At 37.8% G+C, this 20,823-nt stretch overlaps 1 protein-coding gene across 4 annotated transcripts in view; it reads right to left on the reverse strand.

Moving 5' to 3' along the window:
* The window catches only part of KITLG (KIT ligand), a 59,410-nt gene that overhangs the window by 26,979 nt on the left and 11,608 nt on the right, over positions 1–20,823 (reverse strand). For all 4 annotated transcript variants that reach the window (XM_075496674.1, XM_075496647.1, XM_075496655.1 and 1 more), the window contains exon 2: positions 5,588–5,701. In XM_075496674.1, coding sequence (XP_075352789.1) covers positions 5,588–5,701 — 114 coding nt within the window. The remainder of the gene's footprint in view (positions 1–5,587; positions 5,702–20,823) is intronic.

The raw sequence follows: 20,823 nt of genomic DNA on the forward strand, positions 1-20,823 counted from the left end.
AATATACTTTTAAAACATGCTCATGGTCACATAGACGGAGAGATGAAAAAGGGATGCTGTAAAAGCGATTTGGGTTCCATAAACTACTCTTTCATCGCAACAACAGAACATAAGAGAAATGACCTATCTCTGCAGTCAAGTGCTTTGAAATGAGGGCTACTGGTCTTGGAAATTCTCTTTATTGTGACTGTTCTGAAAATTTTAAGGAGACAAGCATAGATATAATTATTTTTTTATACACAGATCACAGATAAAGTAAGTTAATAAAGTAAAAATTACCATTTACCATTGTCAGTGATTTCTTTTTTACTCTGAGGCATGTGATGGAAAACCATACTTTCCTTTTGGCTACCATTTCTACCTCCTATTTCTCTCTTCATCATTCTGCTTTTCCTACTCTAATACGTCTGCATCTCTCTTCTTTGCATCCTCGGCTTTTCTTTTCCTGCAGGAGCTTCCACTTTCTGTCCATCATCTCTGCAATCTACTCTATCTCATCTGCTAATGAAGCAGTTAATAAAATCCTCATCACTTGGCTTAAGACAACATGCTAACGATTTCCGTTCACACTTCTTACAGCCATAGTGGCAGATTATTTGCAGGATAACAACACTGGATCATTTTTTATAACCCCTTCACTCAGGAGAGTTAGATTCATTTAAAAATAAATATCAAATGTTGCAGAGAGTGTAAAGTACACATTTACAGCAAAGATGCAATGTGAAGGCAAAGTGTTTGAAACAGCATGTCTCGAACAAGCAACCTGGTCAGTAAATGCTGACTATTGTTTAGGCTTCCAACATTCAAAAGAAAAAAATTGCTTTAGAGAAGTAGATCATGGAAGAATGGGTGAATATCTTAGATTTTGTTAATGGATGAAACCAAAATTTGTAGGTACATTCTATACACACTGCACAGCTCAGTAAAAATTCTACTTATACGTAGGCTTGATGTTCATATTTAACAAACATATATACAACAGATTCCTAATTCTTATGCAAAATCAAAGTCACAATTACAGCAATACAGCTTTCTGCTGACTTACTGTGCTGAAAAGAACAATGGGGACAGGCTTTATTGACAGGTGCTGCAATTACAGTTTCATAATATGGAACATTTGTTCATCAAGTAATGTGTTTCCCTCCAGACATCTTCATTAAAAAAGAAGCAGGAGTTCAAGTGATTAGTAATGCAGAACGAATACTCTCTAAATACTTTCATTCTCCATAGGTATGAAATTATGCCCTTTTAAAGTTCTCACTATTAAAAAACAAAAAATGATTGTTCAATTGTTCTTTGCTTCTTAAAATCATTTTACTTAGGACAATTTTCATATGACAAAATTATATTATAGAAGATTTGAAGAAATTTAATCTTACATAAAATACAAGTAATTTTTGTATTAACAGATACCAGTCTGGTTTGGTCTTATGTTGATTAATGCTCAGAAACCTTATTGTTATTGAAATCTGCTCTTTCTTTCTGATTCAAGCTTCTGGTATGAGTCTAGTACGATGCTAGTGGAAATCCAGATTAACACCACTGAAAACAAGTTACACCATACATCTGTCCTCAATTTATTACTCAATACAAAGTTGGTTAGGCAAATGACTCACATTTTCAGGCACTGCACAGCGTGCCTTATTTATTCTCCAATAGCTTAGGCTTAGTAGACATCCCTGGTCTATATTCACAGAAAGTGTTGACTGAGGCATGTTCTTTCCATGTTCCTAGAATACAATGCAGTCGAGCAGAACACAGCTGCGGCCATGCTCAGGGGTTTTCTACCAGTGATATAGGGAGTTTACAGTACTTGGAATAAGGAGCCCAGAACCAAATAAATGAAGACCAGGTTGTATCAAGCTATAGGCAAAAGAGTTTGGTAGGGAATTGTGGCACTGTTTTGCAAGCTGTAGGTGAACTGCAGTACAGGTAGGGAAGAACAGGGTAGGAAAAAGAAAGAAGAGGGACATTGATTCATGCTGCAAAGGATTTTAGCATTAGATAGGAAGAGGATGAGAATCTGTCTGGAGTTCATCAAGGAGCATCCTCCTGCGGCCACGAACAGTGTAACAGACACCATGGAAACAACAAGGAGAAGCTAGGACAAGAGGGCAAACTCAGCATGTCTTAATTCATCACAGGCAGTGCTAATAGTGCTTTTGAAGACAAAACCAGGAAGCTTGCCATTGATAATGAAAAAAAGGAGGAACAGCTTGAAGGAAATAAGTAGAAGATACAGGGTTAGAGCAGCAAATTAATAGACAGAAGGGCAAAATTACAGAAGTCGAAGCCAGAAAAAGAATTTTCAGTAGACTGGATTTTTATCCACCAAGAATTTGGAAGAAAAGTTAATTTGTATGGACAGAGAGCTACAAAACATTTGTTCCTGGTATGACAGAAAAAACAATGGAGGTTTTAGAAGTGAACTTACAAGGGTCTGTGAAGTGTCAAGACCCAAAATGGACACCTCTGTTATAGACTTGAATGGCTGGGGAGACATGGTGATATACCTTTACAGTGAGGAGAAAAGGCCCAGGGAAGACTAACATTTTGGGGAGATGAAGAGAACATAATCCACCTCAGTGGAGGATTCAGGCCATACTGAATCTAAGCTGATGTCTGAGCATTTGTGATGAGACAGGAGGAAGAGAGGCCAATATCCTAAGCTAAATGATGGGACTTGTGTACTACTGCTGAACAGCTAGTTTATTTTACACAGATATGGGACTATACTCATGACTGTGGACAAAAGGGTTTAAAGAACATAACAGTGTGGAGGAGAATAAAGCCTTTAGAAACAACTGTCATACCACTCTCAGCAAGTGTGATAGAGCTTGTGGATAACATCACAATAACTATGGGCAATAACTGTGCACATAACATTAGCTTCTGTGAAATCCTTGGCGCTACAATTTGTTCTCAGTGTGAAAGGGGAGGACATTTATTAAAGACACTATGTCCTACTGGCACAAAGTCTTTGTATCAGCAGAGAAATAAGACTTTTAAAGGCCAATAGAATCAATAAAGAACCCAACCACCTATGGGTGCTATGTCTAATTTTGAAGATGTAAGTCATCAGAATATCATTCATTAATTCAATGAGCATATTTTGTTTCAAAAAACAGAAGTGGTACAAAACCATTTAAAGTAATTTACAAGAGTTGTAGGGTGTCCTGAACTATATTTCTAAGCAGTATCATGTTGGAGTCCATATTATATGTACTAAGGATATACTCCATATAGCATAAAAAAATTGTACTTTTTAGCAAAGTAATGTGATTAGTCAGTATTCTCTGTGAATTTCTCCCTTCTCGTATTCACACTGTTGGCAAATTATATTTTGTTTTAAAAGGACTTTAAACCTTATTATATTTTTTTTTCATTTTGTTCTCAATGTCAAATTGTCATGGTGTAGCATTTCAAAAGAGAATGACCAACTTGCAGTATAGTCAGTTTATTTGAAACAAAGAGTTTTTATACTAAATTTAAGATACTAAACTTATTTTCATGTTATCCTTTCAATTCTCAAGTGGCTTTATAGAAATTACTTCCACATGAAAAATCTATGCAAATATTAACACAGACAGATATGAACACAGACAGACAAAACAGGGATACAGACTTTCCTCAAAACATTCTCAGACACACAACTCAAAACAGAGAGAATCCAGGTGTCTGGGCTTTGTATTTTCTGCATCTCCCTGTTATTTCTCCAACCCAAAATATCTTTGAACTTGCTAGTTAACTTCACCCAAATTTTGCATTTGGTAGAGATCTGAAAGGTATGGGTGTACGTCAGGAGAAGGACCATACAGCATCCTCACTGAGGAGCAGCCAGAGGAGCTTAGCCCTACCCCACTCTGCTCAGGCTTGGCAGCAGCAGACGCACATTGCAACCTGGACAGTCGGCAGAGGTTTTCTTCCAGGACAAGCAGCACATACACCAGAACAGTCCCCACATGAAGTCCTTCCTGCCCAGCCAGCAGCCCAAGCAAAAGGGGATATAAATCTGGCCAGTGCTCAAAACACTGTTCAGGTAGGCATCATGCCTAGGGGCATGGGAGGGAACTAGCAACCATGCTGCATGTGGAGAACTAAGAGGGCATGTGGAGGAGGGTGGGGATATGGGAACAGTGCTGCAGGGATATGTGCAAGAACTGCAGTTGCTGGACTAGTCTGGAGGAAGATGTAGGACCACAACATGGGAAGTCACAGCCAAATTAAAGACTAACCTAATTTTTATGATATTAGGTTTCTTTCATAATTTATCTTGAAAGCAGTGAGTGTGATTGCTCAAGCTGCATGCAAATTCTTGTAACCTGTATTTATACATTCTTGAAGTTTAAATTGTACTAAAGGGAAAGTTAAAGCGTTTTTTCTGAGGATACACAATTGACAAAAAGTTATTGCTCACCCTGTACTAGACAGTTTCACCAGCCCTCACAGGAGTTCTGTTCTGTCATGTTTTCAACAGGTTTAAATCAAAGCTTAATACTCTTTCAAGAGATGAAATATTATCTTGAATAAACATGCCAATACTTCAGAATTCTGCCTAAAGGGACTAATGTGAAGCACTAAGCATTTGAGTAGGACTGTAGAGCACCCCCCAGAGATTTACACTATGTGCCAATGTATGTAACAATGCCCAAAGAAAACAATAACACTGCACTGGCAGCAAATGCAAGGGACTCCAAATTAAGTGTTTGATAATATTAATGCTGGTATTGCAACTGTTTTTTCATAATGAACCAATAATTTTCAGCTGAAGTCAATATGTAGATGAAGGTATGCTTGTTAAGTGTTCAGTATATATTATTTCTTAAAAACTTTGGTGTTAGATCCTGCACTACTGCAAGTTAGCATAATCACTGACTTCAGTGGAATTAAATACCAACTGACCACACAGGGAGATGCAGTTTTTCAGGTTAATGCAGTAGTCAATTAAGTAGTAGTTAAAATGTACTTAAATGAATTCAGTTCTTATACAAAGCCATGAGTCCTTCAGACTTAAATTTCTAGGTACAGCAAGTACAGAGAGAAACATGTAATGAGTGTAGCCCACTCACACCTAAAGACTGCAAGAGCTGTTCAATTGCTATTGCCTCGACTGCTGCAACAACGTCTAATATCATATCATTTTCATATATGGCACAAGTTTCCCATATACCTAAGGTAAATACTTCTGGTTCATTTCAGTTGTGTTTGCCGCCAGTCTGCTCCACGCAAATCAGTAACACAAAGACAATAATCTTTCATTTGATGGGAAGCAGTCTGATCCCAGACAATGTTTCAGGAAATCAAGACTTTTGACAATTTTTATGGAAGTTTGGAGGGAGGAAAACATGTATGTACAAACACTCCAGCTTGGTCAAGAAGGTCATCTCTTCAATGAACTCTGAAACTATTATCCAGTCTCTGCAATAAAGGTTTTGGTTTTGATCAAGTGACAGATGTTGATGGATTTTTTTTTTTTAATATTCCTCTGGTTCTAATACAGATTTGCTAACTTTGCTTAAAATGTAAGTGCCATTAGCCACTGATTATTGTTTAACATACAGAATAATTTAAAATAAAATCTACTTACCAATTTTGCAATGTCATTTACATCATCTGTCACTGGATTCCCGCAGGAACTCTGGGCTTTGACAAGAGGATTAAGTAGGAGTAGTTGAAGACAAAAGCAAGTGATAATCCAAGTCTATTTAGTAAAAAGAAAAAGAAACAAGAAACCCCAAGTAAGCAACCTCCAAACGTGAAGTAACAAGAGATTGTAGTAATGTTTTTCATATACAAAGTCTAGATGCAACAATACTCTTTATCTTTCACGAGGACATACTTGTACCACTATAGTATAATCTTCATAGCAGGGATCCACAGAAATGCACTTAACTGATCTTTTCTGGAAGCAAGTATCTTTAGAGTAATGACGGAAAACCTGGTATTGAGCCACCAGATTACTTGTGCAGGATCCTGCTTCAGTGAATTTCTGCAAAGTTTACAGATACCAAAGAAGAGAAAGAGACAAACTGCAATATTCTTCATCATCAACATAAAGCTAACTAAATACTTGTCATTCACCTAATAAGGTATTTGATAAACCTGTGCCACTAACGTGATAATGGTTGATACGGCACAAAATTATACCAGACCACAGCAAGATAAAAGGAGAAAGTTCATAATCACAGCGATTACATTTGGGTACTCAAACTGCAAGCAAAACCACAACTGGACTCTGCCCAAATACTGAGATCTCAATCAGCAATACAATACGTTTTCTCTAAGTGATGTGCCCTGGCCTCTCAGGAGCGGCAGCTTGGCTTTGGCACTACATTCCCCTCCTAAATCCTATTAGGAACAGCAATGCAATGTACTCACACAGGCTTGTGAGACTCAGCCAGGAAAGCACCAGATAACTAGCTGCGATGCACCTGGGTGTCTCCTTGGCTACACTGCCTGAACTTCCTCGCCTTCTGTTGTTCCTTGTGCTTTGCTGGTTTCCCACAGAGCCCCGTGCCAAGTTTAAGCTGCAGATCTTTACTTCCAGAATGTTAAAGCATTTAAGATATGGATAATCAAAAGTTGCCTTGGGTTGTGAAGCTTCTTGTGCCAGCTGACTGAAGCTGTCAGCGAGAGCCGATGATGGTGTTCATTTACTGCAAGTATGGAATTTGCCTGTGCAGGCTCCCGAGCCTCCATGAGGGCAGGACTGAGACCAGAATTTGCTTTTGCGTGAACTAAGATGGAACTTAGGCCCGTCTGTTCCCTGTGACAGGTAGAGAGCTCCTGTCTCCAGCCTTGCCTTCAAATGCTATCCAACCTTTCAATTTAAGACCAAAGCAAATCAAACAACATAGATGAAGCTCTCTAGGAAAGCAGAGAAAGAAAATCACAGATTTAAAAGATTAAGTATCATTATAGTAACCTGGAGGGGCTAGGGGCATGATGATAAAGATGGCTCGGGAGCTACATAAACATGATGGAACAGTGCCAGGCACTTTCCCTAGAGCTGTTAAATGACAAGTAAATCTCTCTCTTGTATCTTGTATCTCTTAAATCCGATATGTCTCTTACATCTCAAGTAAAACTGGTCATTTGCTTTCTTAGCATATGGCTTCCTGACTCATTTAGGCAAAACCAGTGTGGGCTGCTGCTGGAAAAGACAATCTAGCCTCCTCCCCCTGTCTCTTGCACTGGTACTGATGAGATGGTTTAGCCAGCTGTACCACGCAGACAACTTCCATTTTTGTTTTCCTGTGCTATTTTTCAGGCAGACCAGCTTTCTGATCCAGGTCACGGAGACAACAGAAATGCTCTGTTACAAATGGGATAAGCCAGGACTGCCCGTTTCGGTGGAGCCTGCACTTGGCTTTCCCTAAACTGTACCTTCAGACACCACAGGATCATGACGATGGGTAGACTTATACACAAAGAAATTGAAAATATTCTAAGCAAAGCACACATTCAATATGCAGCATGTCTTTTGCGAATGCCTCTTGCTTCAACATAACTAGCATTTAGAAATACTTCTAATTGAATATTTGTACAAATAATTATTGAGAATAATTACTTATGTGAAGAATTGAGAACAAGTACCTAACTTGAAGTTAGGTACTTAACAGTCCTACAAAACCTCTGTATCTTATGCTATACAAAGCTTTGCAGTTATATGAACAAGCCAAGCTCTCGGGAGATGCAATGAAGCTGTCGGGCTCAGAGCCACACTTGAGACACGACAGACAACAACCCTTTGTCCATCCCCTGCTTTCCAATGAAAGGGTAGTGAGACCTGGAACATGGGAACCTGGTTCTGCTGATGTACGTCCTCTTGAGTAATTTGGCTGACCTTGGTATGTTTGTATCTCTGCTTCTGTCTTTTGCACATAGCAGTGACAGCTATGCTGCCAGTCTCTGAAAGGACCATAGAGAGCTCCTTGCAGTGCGTAAGAGCTCAAAGTTGTTTAGGAACTAGCTTTAAGTGGTCAGAGAAACATCTCCCTCTCCTCACATAAGCTCCAGAATCACAGCAGAAACCAAAGGCGACCTCAAGTTAACAGACTACTTCCCCACTACAATTTTTGGAACAAAATTGTTATTAAAAAGGCAAGAAATTAATGACAACCAGCTCCAAAATAGACTAACGATACTGCTATGAAGAATTAAAAAAAAAGTAGTTCTACATTCAGAGTTAAACAGTACACTAGCAGTTACACTCGCTGGGGTTCAGGGACGTTTCCCTGATGTGTTCTTTGGAGATGGAGTCCACACCAGAAATCGCCGATTTCTTTATTGGGTTCCTCAATACTGAGTAGTATGTAAAGGAAGATGGGATTTGTTCACTGACTTGTGTCGCTGTCATAGGACGATGTTTAACCTAACAGTCTAATAATCAAAGAAGTAACAAAACTCTTTAACTAGAAATACTTTTTTTGCCAGATCATCTGAGTAATATTAATAAAAGCAGCAGCACACTCCAAATAAAACCAGAATTCTGATGCATCTTGTCAGTTTTCATACTTCTGGATCTAAAGACAAACCATACATGAACCTTAAAATCACTACACATTTTATAATTGTGCACATAAATAAGAATACACTTTTTTCCTATGTAAATAATGGGATTTAAAAAGCATAGTAATTTTTATAACTGCTATTAAAAACAAATGCTTTGTAAATTTTGAGATGATTTGAGGTTTTTCTTGCTTATTTGTTCCCTGTGCCATCCAACAGGAACTGAAAATCTGCAAAATACTGCTAGTTTCAACATGTCCATTATCCAAAATCTTTTAAGTATTTGCGCTTACAAAATATTTATATTACACATGCCTACAGGCACATTGTATATAAGGACTGTATAGATCAAAGAGCTAAACTATTTTTGTGTTATTTACTAATGGCCACACCTGCTGTTTGAGCAAAACTTGAATAGACTGAATTAAATCAAGGATGGAACACAAGGGAAGCTTAAACAACAGCTTTATAGAGATTCCAGTTTTACACTTTACTAAGCATAAATGAAAGTTACCCACACAGTACTCATAACAGATTTCCATATATAATTACTTCTAAGCTAAAATGGGATTTTCAAAGCTGGCCACAGGATTTAATCACACATCATCTACCAGCATTAAATGGAAGATATATGGCAGACAGGAGGCAGACCTGTATACCAAAGGGCCTCTTTCTATTTTTGGCTCAAAAATTATTCAATTGTTTTTATATTCTGAAATCTCTTAAATACTGAATATTTAAGTTGCTTTTGTGAAAGGGAAAAAATAATGATTAGACTGGAAAGGATAATTAAAATTAAAGTTTTGAAGTATACACTTCCAATCATTCTGCAAAGGATTTTTATTATTGCTTATAAGCCACAATCTATTCAGTTAACAGCATTTTAGAGGCTTAGCTAGCGATCCAATGTGTTGAAGGCCATCCTTTCAGTTGTAAATCAACAACTTTTTCATTTATGTTCTTCATTTACGATCTGGAGCGTTGACAAAGGCTGCTGAATGTGTGCTTTAGCATCCTTTTCACAGTATGCTATCAAAGACACCCAATCATGCTGGTTAATGCTCATCTAATTCCTTAAGTGGAAAGCAGCAAGGGGAATACCACATTGCTAAATAAGCCAAACATTGGAAAGTCTGGACATTTCCAAATATCTAGTTTGTACTGATAACAATTCTAATCATAAGCAGGGAGAAATAATTAAAAAAAAAAAAAAAGGCAAATAATAAAATGCAAAAAAAATTAAGCACGGGGAGAGGTAGTAACTACACAGATGAATGGGTTCTTCATTATAAAATTTCTTGCATTCAAATCATGTTAGCCATGGAATTTTTCAGCCCAGTTTCTTGAGCAAATCATCCAATTAACCACAACCAAGCCATGGCTGCAGTAGGCTTAGCTGACAATGTGGAACAATATTCACCCTGGGCCAGGCTTCCCAAATTTATTTTTAACTTCTGCTAATGCTGGGGTAGAAACATCTCTCAATATTGGCTCCTCAGGCAGTGTTTGCATGCTGTTTTGCAGAGGCACAGCTTGTGAACTTCTGCCATAGACAGCATTGGTTGGTCAGTGACGGATAGCTAACTTAATGTTCATACTTATTCCTTAAAAAGCCTTCTGTAAGAAGATTCAGAGAAGATGAAAATAGCAAGAAAAGATCTTTCTTGCCTTTATTTTTTTTTTTAACCACAAAGCATCCAGAAGCGTAAAAGCACAATAATTATTTCATATATCTACTAATCTCTTTAGTTATTTAGCTGTGATAGAGATAATTAAAGTCATGGAGGAATTGTCTTTAACCAGTTAAGAAATTTACTGTCACTGTGGAAAAATCTTAAAGTGAAAGAAGAGCATTTATGCAGAATGTAATCCATTTTCATGGTATTCAGCGATACCTTCACTAGTGCAAATGACAGCGCTAACTTTAGTACTCTAAATGGCTGTGCCTAAATGCCACTTAAATGCTAAATACTGCTCAAGCCCCAAAGGAGTGAGTTAGGTGTGGAAAAGAAAGTCACCCACCCATGACCACCTAGTTCTGGAAGCAGTGAAGTATTTTGGCAAGCACATTTGGAACTGGAAAGGTCCCTACATGTTCTCAGGTACCTTGGAGATTACTTCAGTGTAGTTGGAGGAAACACTGCGTGATCCCTGAATAACACATAGTTGAAGCATTAAGTCCAGTGTACACCCATCATTGTCCTTCAAAAGACTAGCACTAGTCGAACCGAATATAATAGCGTATCAACTACGGTGCTCACTAATGAGTGACAGACCTAGGTTAAATTTCCTCTAACCAAGGTAATTCCAACTCACGGATATCTATATTCCTCTGATGTCTACCCCGTAATTACCACCGGCGGCCCCTTCCCACCTATGATGGCTTCCTAGCCAGAAAGGGCAAAATGGGGGTACACTGGTATTCCTGACCCTTATTTTTCAGAACATTTATGCATTTTACACTGGCAAGCCATTATGTAGAAAAAAAAGACATGTTCGCTGCACAGGCATCAGAAAGTTTATGTGTATCCTCGTCTCGCACATGCTCCTCCATCTGGGCACCCTAACTTCTGGGAAGCTCCCCAGTCAACATGTGAGTTTTCCTGAACAACCTTTTGGCAGTCCATTGAACAAAACGGAGGCTAACTCCAGCTCAGTGAATCACCCTGCCGGGGTGAGACACCTAAAAATCTCTGGATCACACCCTACATGCTTTGTTATGATTACAAAAAGCAGATGCATACTTTTCTAGTGACTGATACTATTCTTTGGTTTTTTTAACGATGATGTGTAGTAAGGAGAATGATGATAAAAGTAAACAAAATTCATCAGGGAGTATCAGAGTGATTTATTTGGATTCTGATTTAAACACAGACTACAGAAATCCTGGTCACTCTTTTTCAGAGTAAATTTTGGAGTGCTTTAGACATGAAATATTTGAACACATATTCAGTTATTCACAAAATGCAGAATACTCTTCTACCCAGTTCTGCATATAATATCTAAAATACATAATACGAGGATACTTCATGGGGTAAAAGGGAAGGAAATTAATGAGTTTTGTTACAAACATAAGCAGGGAATGGTGCCATTGCCCCCTACATTCAAATAAGTTCAATCGGCAACCTGCTTTCACAGCTGTTTAATCTTTTTGCGACATTCTGTATTTGCCTTTCCATGATGTTCCCAATCAAAAAACCTCTTCCCCCTAACCTTTGCACACTCACTTGCTTTCCCATAAGGGACTTCTGGAATGCCTAATGACAACTGATAAGAGCAGGATTTTTCAGCCAAATGTCCATTTGGTGGCAGAATGCTAAAGTGGTACTTGCTGGACTCCAGCAACCACATGTGCAAAGGAAAAGCCAACTGCTGTATCCAGACGCTTACAGACCTTGTTCCCTTCTAAGGTACACTGTTAATGAATCAAAAATAACTATTCAGGTCAATGGATAAAAATAGTTCCAAACCTGTTAAATGCTAATGCAGAACTACTTTTTCTTCTTCACTACTTTTTCTTCAGCTGGAAGGAGAAACCATTCTCTAGTTCTGCCACATTATGCATATCTTTTTCCTGAGACAGACAAATTTAAGATATATGGTCTTACTGTGCTGAGAAAATGATGAATCACACTATTCTTTCCCACCATCCGGATCCTGGGAAAACTAGGAAGCTGCTTAGACTATATGCCAACTTCATTTCATGCGACCTCAGGCCAATTGCTATCATCCTCTACCCCTTCCAGCTCTCCTTGACAGATGCAGAAGCAGCAGGCTGCTCCAGCCAACGTGCTACTGTTGCACTTAGTAAGGTGCAACCAAACTCCTGCCGTGCTTGCTTTATGTGTTTCAGCTGGAACCACCACGAACATTATACGCAAGAGGAAGTGTACATTGATATAGCGTTTGCCTTGCAAATCAGTGTAGTCTAGGTATTTTGTAATTACAACTACAAAACTGCGTTTTTAATGTGTAAATTAATGTATCTATTTTCCATCCCTGTAAGGATACCAATGAAAAATATTTGGCTGTCCTAAAAATGTTGGCTTTGGCTCTTTAAAAATGTTATCTGTTCCATAATAAATTTTGTCCACTCTTTAATCTCACTTGACAATCAGGGATTCAGGCAGTTTCCATGCAACCTAAATGTGTCCTGGATGACAGCCAGTTTGTTTAGTTGCCAAACACTGGGAAGTGAAGTTACCAAGAGACAGGTAATTTTATATGGATGTTGCCTCTGGAGCTTGTGTTCATGGCATCCAAATAAATATTTACTGATAATCATCCATCAGGTGGCATTCTAGTTCTGCAAAGAACCAGGAGTTTTATGGACAAAAATGTTTCAATTGGAAGAAAGGTTAAAAATTAAAAAAAAAAAAAAAATTAAAAGAAATCTTCCTGTTAAGTCATAATCAGAGATTATGAGGACCTTCAGAGGCCCTGCACTTAGTACAGTCTTTTTAGGACATATGTACTGGCAAGAGATTTTTTTTTCCCCTCCTTGTAAAGTTCCATTACAAACATCCAGGATTGGTACTGGAATTTTACATTTTTCTATCCCTCTTTAGAGTAACAAAGACCAATATTTACTTGTTCTGTTAACAGAGACACTGAGATCCAAAATATCTACACGATCAAAATAGAAATAAGCAGAAGACCAGACTTCAGTTGATGCGACAAAACCTCCCACAAACTCCAAAGAGGAAGTTGTCTTTCTTTTTTCTTTTTCTTCCCTCCTGGGAACTTATGAAAGAGTTCTCTAGCATAAATCCAAAGGCATTTAAGTAATTGAAAGGGGAAGGCAAAGTAAGATACAAGATTATCTTGGTAGGAAGGACAAGATTCTCACACTGTATGGAGGTGGATGATCTGACTTCCTCGGGGAATGAAAAGACATTCTCTTAAGTAACATACTTAATTAAAGATTGTTTTTAAAGACCTATTTCAGATGTCTTGCTTGTTTGCCAAGTTTGTACAAAAAAATCCACTATCTTGAATATTCTTTTGAATTATAATGAAAATGTATACAGAGCCACCCTTTTTAATCTTAGACCTTCAAGCACCAGTAAAGGAAATGGAATAAGAGTTGTTACAGAAATTCTGTACTGGCTCTTCAGTTCTTACCATCTGCTACAAAGTACATGGAATATGGGTTGGGAGAACTATTACACTGACGAAATTAAAAAAAAATCAAGAACAGCAAAAACATCATCTATTTTGATACTTGGCATATGATGAAACTCATGTACATGTTGAAAATGTCTCTGTCCTCCCTAGTATTTCATTCGTAGCATGACGTAAAACAGGTTAAGTGTATTCTTACTCTTTCATGCTTATAAACTTCGCTAGAAAGTAAACTGTATTATAAATATGAAGAGTTTTCAGTTCATGCTTGAGCCTGTGGAAAGAGAACATCAGGAAAAAAATATTCTCATACAAAATTAAAAGGTTTTTAGGCATCTTTTTCTTTTTTTCTTTTTTCTTTTCAATCCTTTTATACTTTCTTGCACAAGCAGAGGATTATTTTTGAAATATAAATCACAGACTGGTCAACTTGGTCTTAAACCAAAGACATGTCCTCAGAAAGACACTGTTCTGTTTCTAAACTCTGAATTTCTTTGATAACATCCCTGATAGGCCCTGTATCTTTATAGGGATACAAATTCAGAACTAATTTCTCTGACCTGCTCGATATGAGAGACCTCATTACAAAAGGATAATTACTGAACACAGACTAAAAGTAGATGCCAGTACAGTCAAGATTAAGTGTGTTTCATCCACCTACCTTAATTGCAATACATCCTTACAATTACAAACTTAGATGTGATTAAAGAACATTGTTTGGATCTCTTGGATATGCCAACACTGGTATAAGCTCTGACAGCGCTGAAGGATGATATTTTTTCACATTAGTATTGTACTATATATCATGAGACTATTCATTTCCTGACTTTGTACAGCTGCTGTCTACATTGGTGGTCTACAAGAGCACTCAGGATAAGGTGAGAAACAGAGGTTGCATAAATGATATGGTTTGCATCATTATAAAGATCATGGGATTGAACTCCAGCAGCTTTCCTCAGCCCCTCTGCCATTGTGAAGATCTCATGACCAACATCAGGCAAATGTGGTACTCTGTAGTCCATCCAGAAAAGCTTTGGCATCATCTGCTACTAAGGCAAATGATACCAGTAATTTGAATTCCAACATACAGGGATAGGTCTAGGCAGTCCTCCTCAACAGGCAATCAAAAAACTGGTATTCCTGGAGCATAAATCTCTTGACTGACTTTATTTGCCCCATTCAACAGCATGTATCAGTTTTTAAAGTCACTGTGGGCTTCAGGTAACTCCTGGGATAGGTAAGCTCCAGATAACAGTTCTGTTATATCTCACTCCTTTGATGCCACAGGCAGCTTACATTTGTAATGGGACTGGATAAAACCAAATAGAAAGAGTGGAGGAGTAAAGTGGGAGTGGAGGGAATAATCATAGAATCATAGAATCATTTAGGTTGACAAGACCCTTAAGATCATCAAGTCCAACCGTAAACCTAACACTGCCAAGTCCACCACTAAACCATGTCCCTAAGCGCCATGTCTACATGTCTTTTAAATACCTCCAGGGACGGTGACGCAACCACTTCCCTGCGCAGCCTGTTCCAGTGCTTGATAACCCTTTCGGCAAAGAAACTTTTCCTAATATCCAATCTAAACCTCCCCTGGTGCAACTTGAGGCCATTTTGTCTCATCCTAAGGCTTGTTACCTGGGAGAAGAGACAGCCTCCCAGCTGGCTACAACCTCCTTTCAGGTAGTTGTAGAGAGCAATAAGGTCTCCCCTCAGCCTCCTTTTCTCCAGGCAAAACAATCCCTGTTCCCTCAGCTGCTCCTTATAGGACTTGTGCTCTAGGCCCTTCACCAGCTTTGTTGCCCTTCTTTGGACATGCTCCAGCACCTCAATGTCTCTCTTGTAGTGAGGGGCCCAAAACTGAACACAGTATTCGAGGTGAATCTTGGGAAATTGTTCCAGATCTTCACTGTTCCGATGGTTAAAAGCCTTCTTGTACTGTCCAGTTTAAGTGTACTGACAGCAGTTTATTTCAATGTCATATCTCATGGCAACACTGCTCCTTTGCCTATGTAGTTATATTCCCATCTTTCCGGTTTGTTCTCTTGATGTCTTTATGGAGATCAACCCTACTATCCGAGTCTTCGTTATGCCTAATTGAAAAGCCCATCTGACTTCCAGTGCTCCATGACACAGAAGCAACATAAAACCCCAAAAACTCATGGAAAAGAAACAAAGCATTCCCTTTCTCTTACCTCCTCTCAGATTACAAATTGTACTTATTTACTCTCTATAGTACCTTAGTTTCACAGGCTCTTCTCTCCAGCAAATGTAAATAGAGTAATACCCTACCTCCTACTGAGTGTTGCTGCGGCCATTACAATGGTGCAGTATCCAGCCAGGTGGTTGCTTCTGAAGTGAAGAGGAGTGAAAGACTTAAAATCAACACTTTTAAGTCATGCAACTTTTAAAAGGGATAACTCCTCATTAGTCAGAGCAGTTTCTCCCATTGATAAATAACAGCTGACATAAAAGGTATTCCCAATTTACGCACACAAAAACTGGCTTCTCTGGATATATTCCAGACAGTACCACCTGCATCAACTTAAACAGGCTTGGAACAGGAATTCTCAATGCACCAGAACTGAGAAGTTTTCACTTTGATCCCCCAACACCTCAGTTGATAACTTTTCTAATGATGATGTAACATGTATTTTTCTCTTACAAAATATTGGTGAGGAAAGTGATTTTGTATTTTGAAGAGATTAAAAAACCCCAAACAACCAGATATTTAGCCTGTGGTCAAAGTTTTCAACACCAACTACAACATTGATGAAAGAAGGTCATTCTGTTTTTCAGCTGCTTTAAATCTTAGATCTTTTGGGAAATACTTAAGGGATATTTTAGGTTTCCTTCCATCATCAGTAGTGACACCTAAAATTTTGAACGTAAGTAATAAAAGCTGTTACTCATTCTTTCGGAATTCAAAAGATACTTTTATAAGCACTATTCTAAACCTACATGATTACCTTGGAGCACGTAACAGGGACGAAAAGTGTTCTTCACACACTGCTCTGCTGTAGGATGAAAGAGTGCCATTACACAACTCAGCTGCAGAAATGGGACCAGGTCATGGTCTTCCATAGTGAAGCTTGAGTTTCTGCTCCTTCTCACTATTTTTCATTTAATCAAGAAATTTACTATATTGGACATAATGTCTACTAATGTGCCTGTATACCGTTCATGATTTAGAAATGTGGCTTTACAGATTTAATGCAGCGTTTTACAAGCATCTTCCGTACAAAACCCTATGCTAAGTCAATAGAAGACCTAGTACGTGCCACAAGTGAATATTCAGAGGAAAAATGAACATAACAGTGCCTAGTTTGTTAGAAACAATTTGAGTTTTAAAACAAATACATAACCCTTTCCACACCATGTTCTGTTTCCAACAAAACACTTGTTAGGCAATGAAATCAGCTTCTGGCCCCATAAACAGCCATTGCAGGCATTTTAACAATAATGTATAGTCAATTTTTACAAAAACTGCAGGAGGTTTCTGGAAGAGAATTTTTCAGGGAAAAAGATTAAAAGCACCTACAGGCAAGCCGTTTAAAAGCCAGCATACTAAAAAAACCAACAAAAGTGAAAAATGAAACCTGCATCTCCCGGCTGTGGTGCTAAGTTTTCATCTTCCTTTATCAGGAGATGCAGGAAAAACCCTGAGGACTTTGAGTGTGTTGAACTTGTTTGTCACAATAAAAATCCTATTGTTCTTTGTTCATTTACATAGAGTTTCTTGATACAGTAGTTAGCTAACCAGAAGGTCTGTCGCGATATTACCCTGGGAAATCCGTAAATTTGAACCTTACCATTCAAAAACTTGAAGCATATGACTGCACATTTGCCAATAATCAAATGAAGTTTCAATGAGCCCCTCTGAAGCGCCATTGCTAGGCCTACATTCTTCCTAGACCTATTTAAAACTACTCATTTTCAAGATTTCAGTAGATCTTGATTTTTTACTTCTTATCACACTGTACCTGACAAGCTGAGCTGTACGTATTAGTAGTGCACCAAGAAATGTTTGTGAGAATCATGCAAGTTTATCTCAGCTGTTTCCAAATAACACAGAGTAAAGCAAAACCAGATTTAAATAGTTTTCTTACTGAAAAAACCCCCAACTTTTTCCAGATCCTGATTTCAACTAAATTCTCTCATATATATTTATGAAAGCTATCCGGTAAATAATTTTACTTCCAAAAAATGCCCTAAGCTCTTAGACAGCATGTTATTTCCTACATAATTTGAATCGGATGCTTTCGTATACATACTCAAAACCCAAGTGAACAATTTAGCTTTAAGGTAATGATCTGAGAAAGAATAACACAATCTTATATTTACACTGTTATTAGAATATAAGGACATTAAGAACCAATCTATATTTTTTTGTGAAAAGAATATTTATCTGAAGTGATAGACTGATGGATGAGATTAATCTCAAATGCCTTGAAGTTACAGCTTGTGAGACTGCAGACAAATCAAGTAACTGACACAACAAATTAGAAACTAATCTTCAAAACATTTAAGTATGCTTGCAAGACAATATAAGCACTGGGCAGGCAATAAGCCATTTACCTCAGCAAGCTGGAATTACAAATACATTATGCCTTGTCTTAAAGCAATTAAGTTGGTATATTAGTAAGAACAAATCAACTATTTTTTTCCAAGTTTTCAATCTCAGTCAAAAACATTTCCATATGTCAAAAACACCTAAGTGATTATTATTCCAACTGCACATCTTTTTACCCCAGAAAATGAACATCAATCCCTTTTTCACAATTTACTAAAATGCATCATGCCATTATTAATTTTAAAAGTTCTTTCTGAAATTATTTTCATGAGAGGTATGCATTTATTTTTTTTAAAGAAAGCAAATTGCCAGAACGGCCATTTTAGGAATTTGAAGCAACGTATAAGGTTGTTCCAGGACAATGTAAGTTGAAGATGGCAAAAATGGGATGGGATGGGACTGATTGAAATGTGTCCTAGAACATAAAAAGCCAGTGACTGCATTACTGCATCAGAAACGCAGGTATATTTTGAATTCCTATGCACCTCTAAAAGGGGAGGACATACTTTTAAGTGCCTTTTCCTGTTGATACTGAAGGACTGGACAAGAGTATCTTTCAGGGATGGTCCATGGAAACTCCACTGCCTTTCAATGGCTAGAGCTATCCAACATGTCAGCACTGCATAAAATTTTATGAGTTCTAACCATTCATACTCACATGCTAAAAGAAAGTTCTTTCAGTATAAATGTCTCAGCTGTCATTACTTTCACATGTAATTGGAGTTCAGCTACAATATATTTCAAAGGGTTTTCCTTTTCTCAAAACTAAAGGCTGAATTGTTACAGATGGTAATTTTGGCAGATGGTTCTATATGAAACTGAGTTTATAATTAGGCCAAATCTGACTTGTGCAATTAAGGCAATGAAGATTTGGGAAATAAGAAGTGTCTGATTGGTACACGAGCAGTCTGGTAGCCACAGAAACTGAAGAAACCTGATCATTCACACTTACAGAATACATTGCCTATTTGAAAATTTCTTCTTAACTGCATGAATTAGAAGATAAGCAACCTTTCATGCTCAGAGTGTAAACTAAAGTAACCTTGGCTTTTTACCTAGTTAAGTGTATAATCCTTTTTTTCTTCAGTCAAGGTTAATGAGATGGTCTGAAGCAATCTAACAGCTCCCTGCTGCTGAGAGGGCTCTCTGTGTCTCCTTCTCCGCAGCTTCCCTCCCTCTGACATTCACCCGACCCCTCCGCAAGCCAGTAAATTCACAGACAGTGACCAGCCAATTCAGCTCAGAGACAGAAAACTAATCCCTGAGGAATGAGTGGAGGAGGAGAAGAGATGTGCAAAGATGAGAGGACTAGGACTACACCTTTTGGTGGGAGTGACCTCTTGGGCTCACTCGGACATTTATCAAGCTGCACTTCAAGCCATATTATATCTAGTGTCAAAAAACTTTCCAGACTGGTAATTGTGTGTGAAGGTAGCATTGCCTGTTTTAGCATCTTCTGACTTTCAATTGTGTTAAATATTTCTTTGCTCTTGTACCAAGAAAAGATCAGTAATGTCCAGTAATCATTCTCTTCGCTACTTCTTGCATATCACTCAGCAGTTTCTTGCCCTCAGCTTTCAGTCCCCCTTCATATGCACATTGTTTCCATGTAACACTTTTGCCTATTTTAGGACCGCTATTTCTGTTATATTTTTTTTCTGACGGGGCAACCAGGACTTTTTTCAAGATGGCTGACTATCACCATCATAAAAGCATTACAGTTTTTACATTTCTCTTTCTGCTCCTACTGCATCCCAATATGTTGGTTGATTTGTTCTACCACAGGCACAATACAGGGATTTTTCATCCATTTTTCCTGACCAAGTATGGCTACAAGAACATTAAAAAAGAGCTTGTAAGTAGTTTTTATAACTAATGGAAACTGCTGTTATTAATGTAGTTACAATTAGTTCAAAACATTCCTTCCAAAATGCATCCCCCTTGCTCTTCAACACCATGAACTCCACTTGCCATCATGCCATCTGTTCTCCTATCTTCTCTAAACCTTTACAGAGTTCCTCAGAGTCTCTTTTAATTTCAATTAACCTGAGTAATTTATGTAGCTTGCACATGCTGTCATCAATCTGTGAACCCTCTTATCAGATTGAACTATATGAGGTTGCTGACAATTAGAGAACATTACCTCTTAGGTTTTTGCCATGTTACAAATTAATGACTTACTCCAGCACTTTGCTTCCTATCCCTAAATCATTTTTTCCTCAAACTGCTGTGATAAGGGAGAAACAATATGGGGCTACTTAGTTTTCTTCTTAGACTTTTTTTAAAAATCTAAATAAGTAATTTCAATGTTTTCTCTTTATTCACCCATTTTGAAACACAAAGAATTTTAGTACATTGAAAGTATTTCTTTTACAGGAGCTGGGCTTTTCTATTCCTTTCATTGAACTCTATTAATGTAGAGTTCCCACCTTCCTTCTACTGACTGATTTATATACAGCAAGATCTGCTGACAACACAACAATAGAGGCAAGCTGTTAAGAAAAATTCTTTTTTAAACTCTGGACATATTCATTAACTCTAAAGACAAGAATTAAGAGTTAATGTGTTAACAGTTACTATATATTTGAGAAAAAGAAGGTAACACCATGATC

The sequence above is a fragment of the Mycteria americana genome, chromosome 1 (assembly GCF_035582795.1).
Source record: "Mycteria americana isolate JAX WOST 10 ecotype Jacksonville Zoo and Gardens chromosome 1, USCA_MyAme_1.0, whole genome shotgun sequence".
NCBI lineage: Eukaryota > Metazoa > Chordata > Aves > Ciconiiformes > Ciconiidae > Mycteria > Mycteria americana.